This window comes from Chrysochloris asiatica, unplaced genomic scaffold (assembly GCF_000296735.1).
Source record: "Chrysochloris asiatica unplaced genomic scaffold, ChrAsi1.0 scaffold00055, whole genome shotgun sequence".
Taxonomy (NCBI): domain Eukaryota; kingdom Metazoa; phylum Chordata; class Mammalia; order Afrosoricida; family Chrysochloridae; genus Chrysochloris; species Chrysochloris asiatica.
In genome coordinates, this window is record NW_006408573.1 from 5,993,212 (window position 1) to 6,004,522 (window position 11,311).

General features: G+C 47.4%; 2 protein-coding genes across 2 annotated transcripts; one reads left to right on the forward strand and one right to left on the reverse strand.

Moving 5' to 3' along the window:
• Positions 1–2,036: 2,036 nt before the first annotated feature.
• Positions 2,037–3,451, reverse strand: LOC102816102 (metallothionein-I, hippocampal-like). Its single transcript, XM_006863541.1, has 3 exons — positions 3,424–3,451; positions 2,762–2,830; positions 2,037–2,128 (listed from the first exon to the last, which is right to left on the reverse strand). Exons 1-3 carry the CDS (start codon positions 3,449–3,451, stop codon positions 2,037–2,039), a joined length of 189 nt encoding a protein of 62 aa, XP_006863603.1.
• Positions 3,452–5,455: 2,004 nt separating this feature from the next.
• Positions 5,456–6,619, forward strand: LOC102816479 (metallothionein-2-like). The gene is made up of 3 exons (XM_006863542.1): positions 5,456–5,483; positions 6,030–6,095; positions 6,528–6,619. Exons 1-3 carry the CDS (start codon positions 5,456–5,458, stop codon positions 6,617–6,619), a joined length of 186 nt encoding a protein of 61 aa, XP_006863604.1.
• The last annotated feature ends 4,692 nt before the right edge of the window (positions 6,620–11,311 follow it).

The window sequence follows — 11,311 nt, forward strand, 5'->3', positions numbered from 1 at the left end:
GGTTAACTCCTAGTAAATCAAATGCCTCAGGCAGGTCATGTGTCTTCTCAAGGCATGAATTTCTTCTGCTGTCAAATTGAAAGAGCCATGTGCCAGATGATATAAGGCAAATACAGCGTCCACTCTCATATCAAATGTTGATGGCATATAGACAGACATATAGACAGATCTCTTGTTGCGATTCACTGGATCGTTTTATATGGCCTTTTTGCCATGTTCTTATAACATCCAACAAATGATGGAGTTGTTAAATGCAGTAAGGTTGGTTCTGAAAGTGACCCTGTGTAGGGTTTGTGAGGAGCAGCTGGTTGATTTGAACTGCTGATCTTGCAGTTAGCACTCCAGCATTCATCCTACAGCAACACACCAGGACTGTGGGATTGTGCAAATCAATGATTTGTGGCCTGACATGATAGGATAGCTTATAAATAAGGTGTATGGCACCCTTGCATGCGTGAGAACATGCCAATAAGGTAAACGGAGCCACAACAAGGAAATGGGTCGGAATTGCTATCCCACTAATCCTAAAAGACATCTCAGAAGCATAAAGTGGGAAATATGACTGACACCATGACAGGGGCCATGAGCCAGGACCATCCTTGCCTCAGGTGCTCTGTGTGAAAATGGGGTTGTAGCCACTAGCATGTGCCAAATGCATGGGTGTTGTCTCAGGCAGCCCAGGCCCACTGCTCATCTGCCCACTTACAGCTGTGTGACCTGGGCAAGTTGCCTATCCTCGCTGAACTTCTATCTTCTCATTTGTGGAAGATGTGGGGATGAAATGAGACAGTAGTTTGGCTGAGGGTTAGGACCTTGCTAGAGAGGGAATCCTATTAAATCCCATGAAGCTCTTGAGTAAAGGCTGTCTTATTTCAGCATCTGTCATTGTCTCTCAGCTTCCGTGTTCGTCAGGGTGATGGCATGGGTGTAGCGGGCAGCCTGAGACTGGCCCCCACTTGCTGCCTGTCCTCTGCCAGAATCAGATTCCCAATGAGCCCAGCAGTACCAGCTGGTTATCCTGAGGCAGATCATCAGGCCTGTCCTCCAAGTGTGTCTATGCACACTCCAACTTCCACCCTTTCCAATGAGCAGGTTAACCGTTCCCACCACCCAAGGACTCTGCCTGACAAGTACATGACATTCAGCAAGTGCCAGGCCCTGTCTTCATCTGTCACTCTTTGAACCTACAATCTTTAAAGAAATGACTTAGGAGCTCAATTTAATGAACAAAAGAGACACCCAGTAAGAAAAACCAATGACACAAGAAGTTCAAGTAGCTTGCCCAAGACACACAGCTAGGGAGTGATGTCTACTGGTCAGGTTCCTAAGGGAAGTCTTCAAAACATTTATTACTGCTTAAAAGTGTTTTGGTTTTTTTTCTTGAAACATTTTAAACAAGAGCTGTCCCAAGCTAAAATACGTTAGAAATTGAAGTGACCAAGAAGTGCATTTTTATAGTTACCTTCTGTGTCTGCAAACAAAACTGACTTCCTATACTGATAAAGAGTTGGCTTCTCATAAAACTATATTTAAGAAAATGTTAATGATTTAAATAAATGACAATATCAATGGTTCTGATGGTACCCCAAATTGACACTGTCCTGTACCTGCCTATGGGCAGTTTCACAGCTTTGGGTATGTTGGAGCACTGCTGGTAGGCTGTTTCTGTTCCATCCCTGAGAACATCTATCAAATGCTCCTTACATTTGGCAGCTGAAGAAACACAGGCCCAGAGAGGTAGCCTGGCCTGCCTTAAGCATTCAGTTTTGTAGTGACTAACATTAGGGTCCAGAAACCCAGATCTTTGACAGCCAGTTCAATCCCACACCAGTCTTGCTGATAAACAGCATCCCTTACTTCTGACCCACCTAAAGGAAAACAGAGTCCGAATAAATCCAACACCATTTATTATCACTTAGATATTTCATAGGAAAAAAAGAGGTAGCACAAAGGCCAGGGTTCTTCACGAAAAAAAAACACAAAAACTCCAGCTCTGTTCAGGTGGCTCTATTCACACTAGGTGAAGCTCTCTCACATCAGGCACAGCAGCTGCACTTGTCCGATGCCCCTTTGCAGATGCAGCCCTGGGCACACTTGGCACAGCCCACGGGGCAGCAGGAGCAGCAGCCTGGGGGAGAGAGGGAAGTAAGAGATGAGATCAGACACAGCCAGACATTTTCCTCCAAAACAGCACACCTGGCACGAGCTCTCCCTCAGGCAGCCAGGCCCTGAGAGGGCCTACACTCTCCCTAGATGCCTGGTAGGACTTTTGAGGTCAGGTGCCCCTAGGTACAGACTTCCCTATGCCATCTGAGTTCTGGGCAGAGAGCATGGGGAGGCCAGCACAGTGAGCAGAGTACAGGGCCTCTGACAGGAAAGGAACATCAGCCTCCAGAGCCCTACAGACAAGTGAGGAAGGTCCTCTGATCTGGGAGGGGACCACCCATGATACAGCAGTGTCCTGCAGAGCCAGTGAAGTCCTGGGCTGCCTGTGTAGGAAAGGACTGCCTCACCAGGTCAGAGAAACCACGTGGACACAAGTTCATGTGCCCAAAGGACTTCAGAACTCAAGAGAGCTAAAATGCAAGAGAATCAGGTCTAGTTCTGGCCCTGCCTGGCTGGAGACCTCTGGGAATCTCAGTTTCCTCCTTGCAGAATAAAACGCTGAGAATCAACCACATTGAAGGCCCTTCCATAGCAAAGCTGTGGGTTCTTCCCCTGCTCAGCTGGGCCCCCAATTTCAGGAAGACCCCACACTCACTCTTTTTGCAGGAGGTGCATTTGCACTCTTTGCACTTGCAGGAGGAGCCAGAGCAGACACAGGAGTCACCTGCATGAAGAGAGAAAGAGCCACAGTGAGCAGTGAAGGGGGTGCAGGGGATCCAGCAGTCAATCAACAAACACTCCCTGTTCCTTGTTCTCTGCAGGATCAGCCCTGGGAGCTCCTGTCACTAAGGAGACTGGCTGAAGTGTAGCCCTTCTCTCTGTTCATGATGGGAGTGAAATGTCCAGTCTTCTTTTAACTTCACAGGGAAGTACCCAGGCTCCTTACCCAGTCCAGGGAACCTCTGTGCTGGTTGACTAAGACCTGATGTCCTGAGCCCCTAAGAGGGACTATCCTTCTCCCACACAACCCATGCAGCTCAGAAGCCTGGATAAAGCAATAGGTCTCAGTTAGCAGTCCCCTAGTCACCTGGGTGTGACTATCAGGACACTTTGAATCTATGGCTACTGAAAAGGAGGGATCCTAGAATGACTGAAACCTTCTAGTTGGAGGGTGGTGAAGACACTTGGCCAGAAAGGAAGACCTAGAGTGCTTTCAGATCAGAACTCAAAGTGCACCCTCTCTCACCTCTGGGGTACTGTGTGTCTCACCTGAAACAAAAGTCAGAATCCTGAGTATAAAAACCAGGCTTATCTTACCAGTGGTGCAAGAGCAGTTGGGGTCCATTTCGAGCAAGGTGAGCGAATTCGGAAGTCAGGTGGCGAAAAAGATGCTAGGCCAGTGCGGAGTTTACCTGAGATGATAAGCCAGCCAGCACCTTTATAGTGAGAAGAGCAGGCACGGGCGCAAAGGCCCCGCCCCTCAAGAGCTCCTGTGCTCCGCGGTGAGTCAGCACTACTGTAATCAACTGAGAGCACCGCCTGGTCTGCAGGCTACTTGTTCCAGGCTGGGAAAGCGTCACCTCTGTGCCTAGCGCGGGAGGGGACGTGTGCAGTGTGGAACTCCGTGTATCTGTGTCCTATACAACACTTCCCAGTTTTGCAGTGGCTGTCCTCTATTACCCTCTTTCTGGCGTTTCAGGAACTCAGCCTTGGGGTCCTCACTCTCCTCACATCCCTGAGGGTGATCCTCAGTTTGCCTTTTCCTGGAACTCCTGTGCAGTTTACTGGGATCCTGCAGGAGAGTGTGTTGTGTGCAGAGCAGTGCACTTTATGCAGCGTTCTGTCCTTACCTCGGGCCTTTACCCTGTTTGCCCAGTATATGGTACATGCTGCTCAGCCTGCCCTCCTTTATTACATTCATGGTGCCAGAGAACTGTAATGGCCCTCCTTTGCTTATAACCATTCAAAGACTCACTACCAACCCAGTATGGGAAGGTGTTTCCCAAAGTGTGGGGATGCCTCTGGAGAGTGATTATTTCAGGTGATAGGCAGTCTTGTCAAAAAATAGCATAACAGAAGTCGTTTTCCTTTCAAATTTTCTGATAATTCCATAGTGGATTAGCACTGGACTGTCAACCACAAAGTGGACAGTTCACACCCACCAGCTGCTCCTTACAAACCCTATATAGGGTTGCTATGAGTCAGAACTGACTCAGCAGTTAACAACAACAGGATGTTTTAGCCACGTTCATTCTTGGACCCCTCACAAGAACACTGAAGGGAAATATTATTTGACAGTGTAGGATAAGCACTGGATTGTTAACCAGAAGGTGGGTGGTTCAAACCCACAAGCCGCTCATCGGAAACCCTATGCAAGGTGGCTAAGACTCAGAACCAACTCAACAACACTTAACAACAAAAATGTCTGGTCTCCTCTGGTCTCCTAAATACTTACAGTCTCTAAAACCATAGGACATTAGGACATAAGGTCGTTATGAGATGGAATCAACTAAGATAATATACAGACTACATATCACTTTTAATAATCCCTCTCCCAGAGGTATCTCACACATCAGGAAGCCCCATCTTGGACTGCTAGGCATGCAGTAAGCCAAGAACTCCTTAAGGAAAGCAGGCCCCAGGAATGAAGATCCCACTTAGGCCTCAGGGTCCCTTGAATCTGAGTTCAACAGTGGGTTTGGGTTTTTTGGATAGCCTGGTTGAAGGGAAGCTTAGTGGGGAGTTGCTGTGGACTCAAGAAAAACGAACAAAGTGTAGAAGAAGAAAACAGGGAGTGTACAGAGGGTGGGGTCGGGCGAGGATCAAGGATCAGTCAGTCCTCTGTACACAGCCCACGCCGATCCCCCACTCCCGTGTGAACAGAGTACAGGAGAGTAAGGTATCAGCTGTATACGGGTTCCAGGAAAGGGCAAACCTGAGGATCGCCCAGCAGAACTGCCCAGCAAGAACCGCAAGGTCTGAGTTCCCGAAACACCCTGACGCGGGCAATAGCGCACAGCCACTGGAAAACTAGGAAGAGTGAGAAACCGAGTTTCACACAGCATACAGCCACTCCAGAGAGCGGGCGCAAAGGAGCCGCCAGAGGAGCGCATGGAGCTGTGAGCACAAGGCTATGCGCCAGGCCCACTAGTTGCGCTCAGCTCTCTAGGGCAGCGGACCGCGGTGTTGATTCAGCGAACCGGGTGCAGGCGGGGCGGTGTCTTTGCGCCGGTACTGGTTCCTCCATCCATAAAGGAGCGGGCTAGCTCCGGAGCTCCAGTACACCTTCTACAAGCCTGGTGTTCTCTTGACGCCCCCTGCCTTTGCATCTCGGTCACCTTGCTCGGAAATGGACCCCAACTGCTCCTGCGCCACTGGTAAGGGGTGCCTGACTTCTGGACTCAGGATTCTGCCCTTTTGTCACGTGCCAGATTCAGTGTCCAGGGATGTGGAGGGGGCAGCACTTTAGTTCCCAAGTCTAGGGCTTTCTCTCTCACTGAGGGCTTTCACCTCTACTGAACTAGAACATTTGAATCATTCCAGCGTTCTGCTCTTTCAGTGACCACATTACTGAAGCTTCATGTTGGCCCCATGCTCTGTCCAGGCTTTTGAGATACCTGGAGTGGAGGAAAGACCAAGAAATTTAATTGCCTTTTTAGGGCTTGACATGAGGCCCCCAAGCCACAGGATTTATGGGTTGGGTTTGGGGCTTGGGACCTTTCCTCTGCAGTAAAAACAGGGTAGCACTCTCTCCTCCTATCTTTGTGGACAGAAATGGAGCTAGTCTTCACTCTTCTGCATATGACAGGAGCTCCCAGGGTTGATCCAACACAGAACAAGGAACAGGGAGTGTTTGTTGACTGACTGCTAGGCCCCCTGCACCACCTTCACTGCTCACTGTGGCTCTTTCTCTCTTCATGCAGGTGACTCCTGTGTCTGCTCTGGTTCCTGCAAATGCAAAGAGTGCAAATGCACCTCCTGCAAAAAGAGTGAGTGTGGGGTCTTCCCTGAAATCTGGGGTCCAGCTGAGCAGAGGAAGGACCCAGAGCTCAGCAGGCAGGAGCAGGTCAAGGGCCCAGCCTCTGTCTCTCCCATCCTCCCAGCACCTGATTCCAAACCAGAGCCTTACATGTGGTTGAATTTCAACCTTTTATTCCAGAAGGATGGAATCGAGCGTCAGAGAGTTCTCCAGCCAGCCAGGACCAGAACAAGAACCTATTCTCCTGCTTACTAATTTAGCTTTCTTAGCTCTCTTGAGTTTTGAAGTCGTTTATGCACATGGACTTGTGGGCATGTGTATGGGAACAGTAGAGGCCTCTCATACTCAGGGCCCGGCTTTCAGGGGTAGAGCTGGTGCCAGGCGTGTGGTTCTGAAGGGAGATGCCTGGCTGTATCTGATCCCACCTCTCACTCTCCCCCAGGCTGCTGTTCCTGCTGCCCCATGGGCTGTGCCAAATGTGCCCAGGGCTGCATCTGCAAAGGGGCATTGGACAAGTGCAGCTGTTGTTCCTGATGTAGGAGAGGCCCACCCAGGTGTGATTAGAGTGACCTGTACAAAGCTGGAGCTTTTTTTGTGAAGAACCCTGGCCTGTGTGCTACCCATTTTTTTCTATGAAATAGTTGAATGATAATAAATGGTGTTGGCTTTATTCGGACTCTGTCTTTGTGTGTTGGAAATAAGGAATCTGTGATCAGCAAGGCAGGTGTATGGCTGGACTGATTGTCAGGGACCTGGGTCCTGGACCCAATTGTTACCTCCTACTAAACTGAACACCTTAAGCAGGTCAGGCTATCTCTCTGTGTCTCAGTTTCTTCAGTGGCAAAATATAAGGAGCATTATGGGAAATGTTCTCAAGGGTGGGACAGAAACAGCCAACTAGCACCACCCCAGCATTCCCTGAGCTCTGAACCTACCCATAGGCAGGTACTTAAGAAAATTGTCATTTTTGCTTCTACCTATTTGGCACCAACTCAATGACATTTTAAAAACAACACAAACAACATATCCTATTTTACTGAACACTTTTCCGTTAAGTGATTCATATCTTCTTAAATATTCTTTTATGTGAAGCAAATTATCAGTACAGGGAGTCAGTGTTATTTCTTGACATTGTTGTTAAGTGCCATGGAATTGGTTCCAACTCATAGCAACCCTGTATAGGGTTTCTGAAGATAGTGAGTTTGAAACGCCCGCCTGGTACTTATCCTACAGTGCCACACCAGGACTCCATTTCATGACATAGAGGGTGTAGAATATGAATAACCAATCATTCCTTCTAGAACCCTTTTACTCAACTGGGTTCGATCATTCATTGCAATGGGCACACAGGACTCAGGCCCCCTATTCAGAGACACGGGGTTTCCTAGGAAAGTTAGCAGGTTACAATTGTTGTTGTTGTTGTTGTTAAGTGCCTTCGAGTCAGTTCTGACCCATAGCGACCCTGTACAGGGTTTCCGAGGGTGTAAATCCTTACGGGAGTAGAAAGTCTCATCTTTCTCCCGCGGAGCGGCTGGTAGTTTCGAACTGCTGACCTTATGGTTCGCAGCCCGATTCGTAACCACTATGCTACCAGAGCTCCAATAGAAGATCAGAAATTGTTCAAGGTAATTCCAGTCAGTTGCTTATAAAGGCCCACAGGCCACACCACTCCACCCTAAGCCCTGGCCTGGAGGCACTTGGCTCTATTTCCCAGTATTAGCAAGCCGAACTCCCCTATATAGTGCCTGGAGGCACACATCTTACAAGCTTGCTTCTTGCCCAAAGCCTCTTAGCCTTACCTGTGCCCTAGGCTGGGAGGCCACTGCTCTGTCTCATGCTCTGGTTCTTGGTTCTGTTGCTGCTTCTCAGCCACTTACTGGGTGTCACAGCTTCCTGTCCCGGAGTCGAGGATATTTAATGTGCAGGGATCTCAGAATCCAAAGGACATGCTGCACTCCTGGGTCTTAGATGGTTGTGAGTTTCTCTGCTTCTGCTTAGGAGATGCCTCATTTTCAATCCATGTTAGAGTTTCCAAGTTTTCACAATTTCTGTGAACTTTGTTAACATTCACAGCTGAATCAAGCCATCCTATTGCTATCTTCTCCCATCTACTTCATAGCCAGAACTATCAAGTAAAGAATTCTTTGGTGGGAATTACAAAAACAAGGCTGGAAGAGACAAATTGAGTAAGTCACAACACCACAGAGGGTACCTGTAAAAATGCATTAAATGTATATTTCACATCCTGGTCCTTTCTATTTCTGCCAGATTTTCGCTTGAGACTGCTGTTGTTTAAAATGTTTCAAGAAAAAAAACAACTTTTGAGCAGTAATAAATGTTTTGAAGACTTCCCTTGAAAACCTGACCAGTAGACATGACTCCCTAGCTGTGTGTCTTGGGCAAGCTACTTGAACTTCTTGTGTCATTGGTTTTTCTTACTGGGTGTCTCTTTTGTTCATTAAATTGAGCTCCTAAGTCATTTCTTCTAAGATTGTTTGTAGGTTCAAAGAGTGACAGATGAAGACAGGGCCTGGCACTTGCTGAATGTCATGTACTTGTCAGGCAAAGTCCTTGGGTGGTGGGAAGGGTTAAATGCTCACTGGAAAGAATGGAAGTTGGAGTCCACGTAGACACACTTGCAGGAAAGGCCTGATGATCTGCCTCAGGATAACCAGCTGGTGCTACTGGGCTCACCGGGAATCTGATTCTGGCAGAGGACATGCAGCAAGTGGGGCCAGTCTCAGGCCGCCCTCTGCACCCACGCCCTCATGCTGAGGAACATGGAAGCTGAGTTAGCAATATTTACCTCTCTTCACTGGTAGTCTTGTATTCCTCCCTGTGACTCCTGCATCTTTTCTCTGCCAGCCTCACTCTAATTGTACTTTGCCTGTCCTGTCACCCATGTTACCTTGTGTCTACACTCTAACCCGTGAATAATTCCCAGTCTCCTGCTTTTGCTGCCCCTGCTCAGCTTCTCCTCCCAGTAGATACTTAAGCCACTTCTCTAACCTCTTCTATGAAGCTCGGGGTTCCAGGATTGTCCTCGGTTTCTGTGTCATTTACTCTCCCAAGTCTTTATTGTAAAGCATCTGTATAGCGTGTTTGCCTAGTCTGTCATCTTGCCAGGAGTCCGAACTCAATTCTTAAGTCCACTCCATCTTGCTAGGAAATGGCTGCTCATTCCCTCTAGATCCCTAGTCAGTCTGCCACCTTGGACTATGGAGGAGGGACAGATTTTAATATGACCCTTGTTGAATTTCCTCAGGTTCAGAGCCAGATCACAACAGGGAGCTCTCAGGGAGTGGTGAGGGACCAATGACAAACCAAGGCTGATGCATCTTTGTGGGATGTCTGGGACAGCGTTCCTCAAAGATGTGTCATCTACACACTGGGCATCTATGAACTGTGTCTCTCTCATGCCTGCTTTCAGTGAAGAAAGCAAATCACTCCAGTTTTTATCATTATCTTTGCAATGGTATGACTTTTCCTGATTTTTATTGTAATTTGTTGAGCTAAAAAGGTTGACTTTGTATTGTGTGCTTCTTTCTTTAATTATAATTCTTTATTTTATTTTACTCAAGTTGTAGTCTCCAACAGAGATGCAATTTTTAAAAAATGGTTACTGGGGCTACTGTACCATTCAAGTTTGGTATCAGACAAGAGGCAAGGAATCCCCATGGAATAAATACGGGTGAAATGGGGCCGTTGCAATAATACAGGTGCAAATAATATGGGTGCAAATGGGTCCTCTACCTTTATGAGGCGGAGAGAGCATCAACTCTCAACATCAGCCCAAGACTAAGACCCATGAAGAAGAGGTCAGTCTTGCCTCCTCTCTTCCATTTCACTAATCCTGAAACCAAGTGTTCCTCTACACACTCTACTTCTCATCTGAGTTCAGGAATTCATTGCAATGGTCACAAAGACTCCATGACAACACTCATGATTTGGAGGTTTACTACAAAAGCAACCAGCTACAATTCAGGACGAATTCGGCACACACTAATTTAATTAGGAATTCTTCTCAGCCATGCCCACAAGCAACTTCCTCTTGCCCTCTCAGCTCCTTGGCCTCCCTGTGAGAAAGCACCTTTAGCTCTGGTGATAAGTGTCTGAACCGCATTCACCCAGCAAGTCTAGAACTGAAGGAGCTCAGCTGACTCCAGCAATTACTCTAGATACTTGTTGACAGAACAAGCCTGCTACAAGGCATCCACTCTCTCTGTGGTTCCACATGCACACTGTCCACTCTAACTGCCCTTACTCTGCGGGCCAGGAAACCCATTCCACTGTCTCTCTGGTCTTCTGATGTTCTCTCTCTACTGTTATTGTGTCTCTTAGCTGCTTTCCACCATCTCCAATGTTGTCTCCTACCAGAGGTTCCCATCACAGAAACTCTGTGTCCACAGGACATGCTCGGCTCCTGTCTTGGTGTCACTCATGTGCCCCATTTTATGCTTCTGACATGTCTGTCTTTTAGGATTAGTGGGATGGCAAACCCGACCCATTTCCTTGTTATGGTTCCATTTACCTATGAGCATGTTCTCACCCACACTTAGGTGCCATGCACCTTATTTACAAGCTATCCTTTCTTGTCAGGCCACAAATCATTAATTTGCACAATCGCATAGTCCTGGTGTGTTGCTGTAGGATGAATGCTGGAGTGCTAACTGCAAGATCAGCAATTCAAATCCACCAGCTGCTCCTCACAAACCACTTTCATAACTAACCTTCCTGCAGTTAACAACTCCATCATTTGTTGGAAGTTATAAGAACATGGCAAAAAGGCCAAATAAAATGATCCACTGAATCACAATGAGAGATTACTGTCTGTCTATATGCCATCAACATTTGATATGAGAGTGGAGGCTGTATTTGCCTTATATCACCTGGCACATGGCTCTTCCAATTTGACAGCAGAAGAAACTCGTGCCTGAAGAAGGCACATGTCCTGCCTGAGGCATTCGATTTACTAGGAGTTGACGTTTGAGCTCAGAACCCAATACTGTAACTTCCAGTCCAGCCCACAACAGTCCATGTGACTAAGTGGTCCCATATTTTCAATCCACACAAAAGAAAACAGAATCAGAATAAAGTCAACACCATTTATTATCATTCATAAACATTATTTTAAAAAGGAGTTAACACGTGGGTCAGGCCTGTGTGAGAAAAAACTCCAGCTTTGTACAGTTAGCTCCATTTACATCTGGGCTGGGCTCTCTCACA

Excerpts from the sequence above, each read along its gene's own strand:
- LOC102816479 (XM_006863542.1), top strand. The coding sequence starts at position 5,456 with ATGGACCCCAACTGCTCCTGCGCCACTG. Across the intron at positions 5,484-6,029 it reads CAACTGCTCCTGCGCCACTG|GTGACTCCTGTGTCTGCTCT; the intron begins GTAAGGGGTGCC and ends CTCTTCATGCAG. Across the intron at positions 6,096-6,527 it reads ATGCACCTCCTGCAAAAAGA|GCTGCTGTTCCTGCTGCCCC; the intron begins GTGAGTGTGGGG and ends ACTCTCCCCCAG.
- LOC102816102 (XM_006863541.1), bottom strand. The coding sequence starts at position 3,451 with ATGGACCCCAACTGCTCTTGCACCACTG. Across the intron at positions 2,831-3,423 it reads CAACTGCTCTTGCACCACTG|GTGACTCCTGTGTCTGCTCT; the intron begins GTAAGATAAGCC and ends CTCTTCATGCAG. Across the intron at positions 2,129-2,761 it reads ATGCACCTCCTGCAAAAAGA|GCTGCTGCTCCTGCTGCCCC; the intron begins GTGAGTGTGGGG and ends TCTCTCCCCCAG.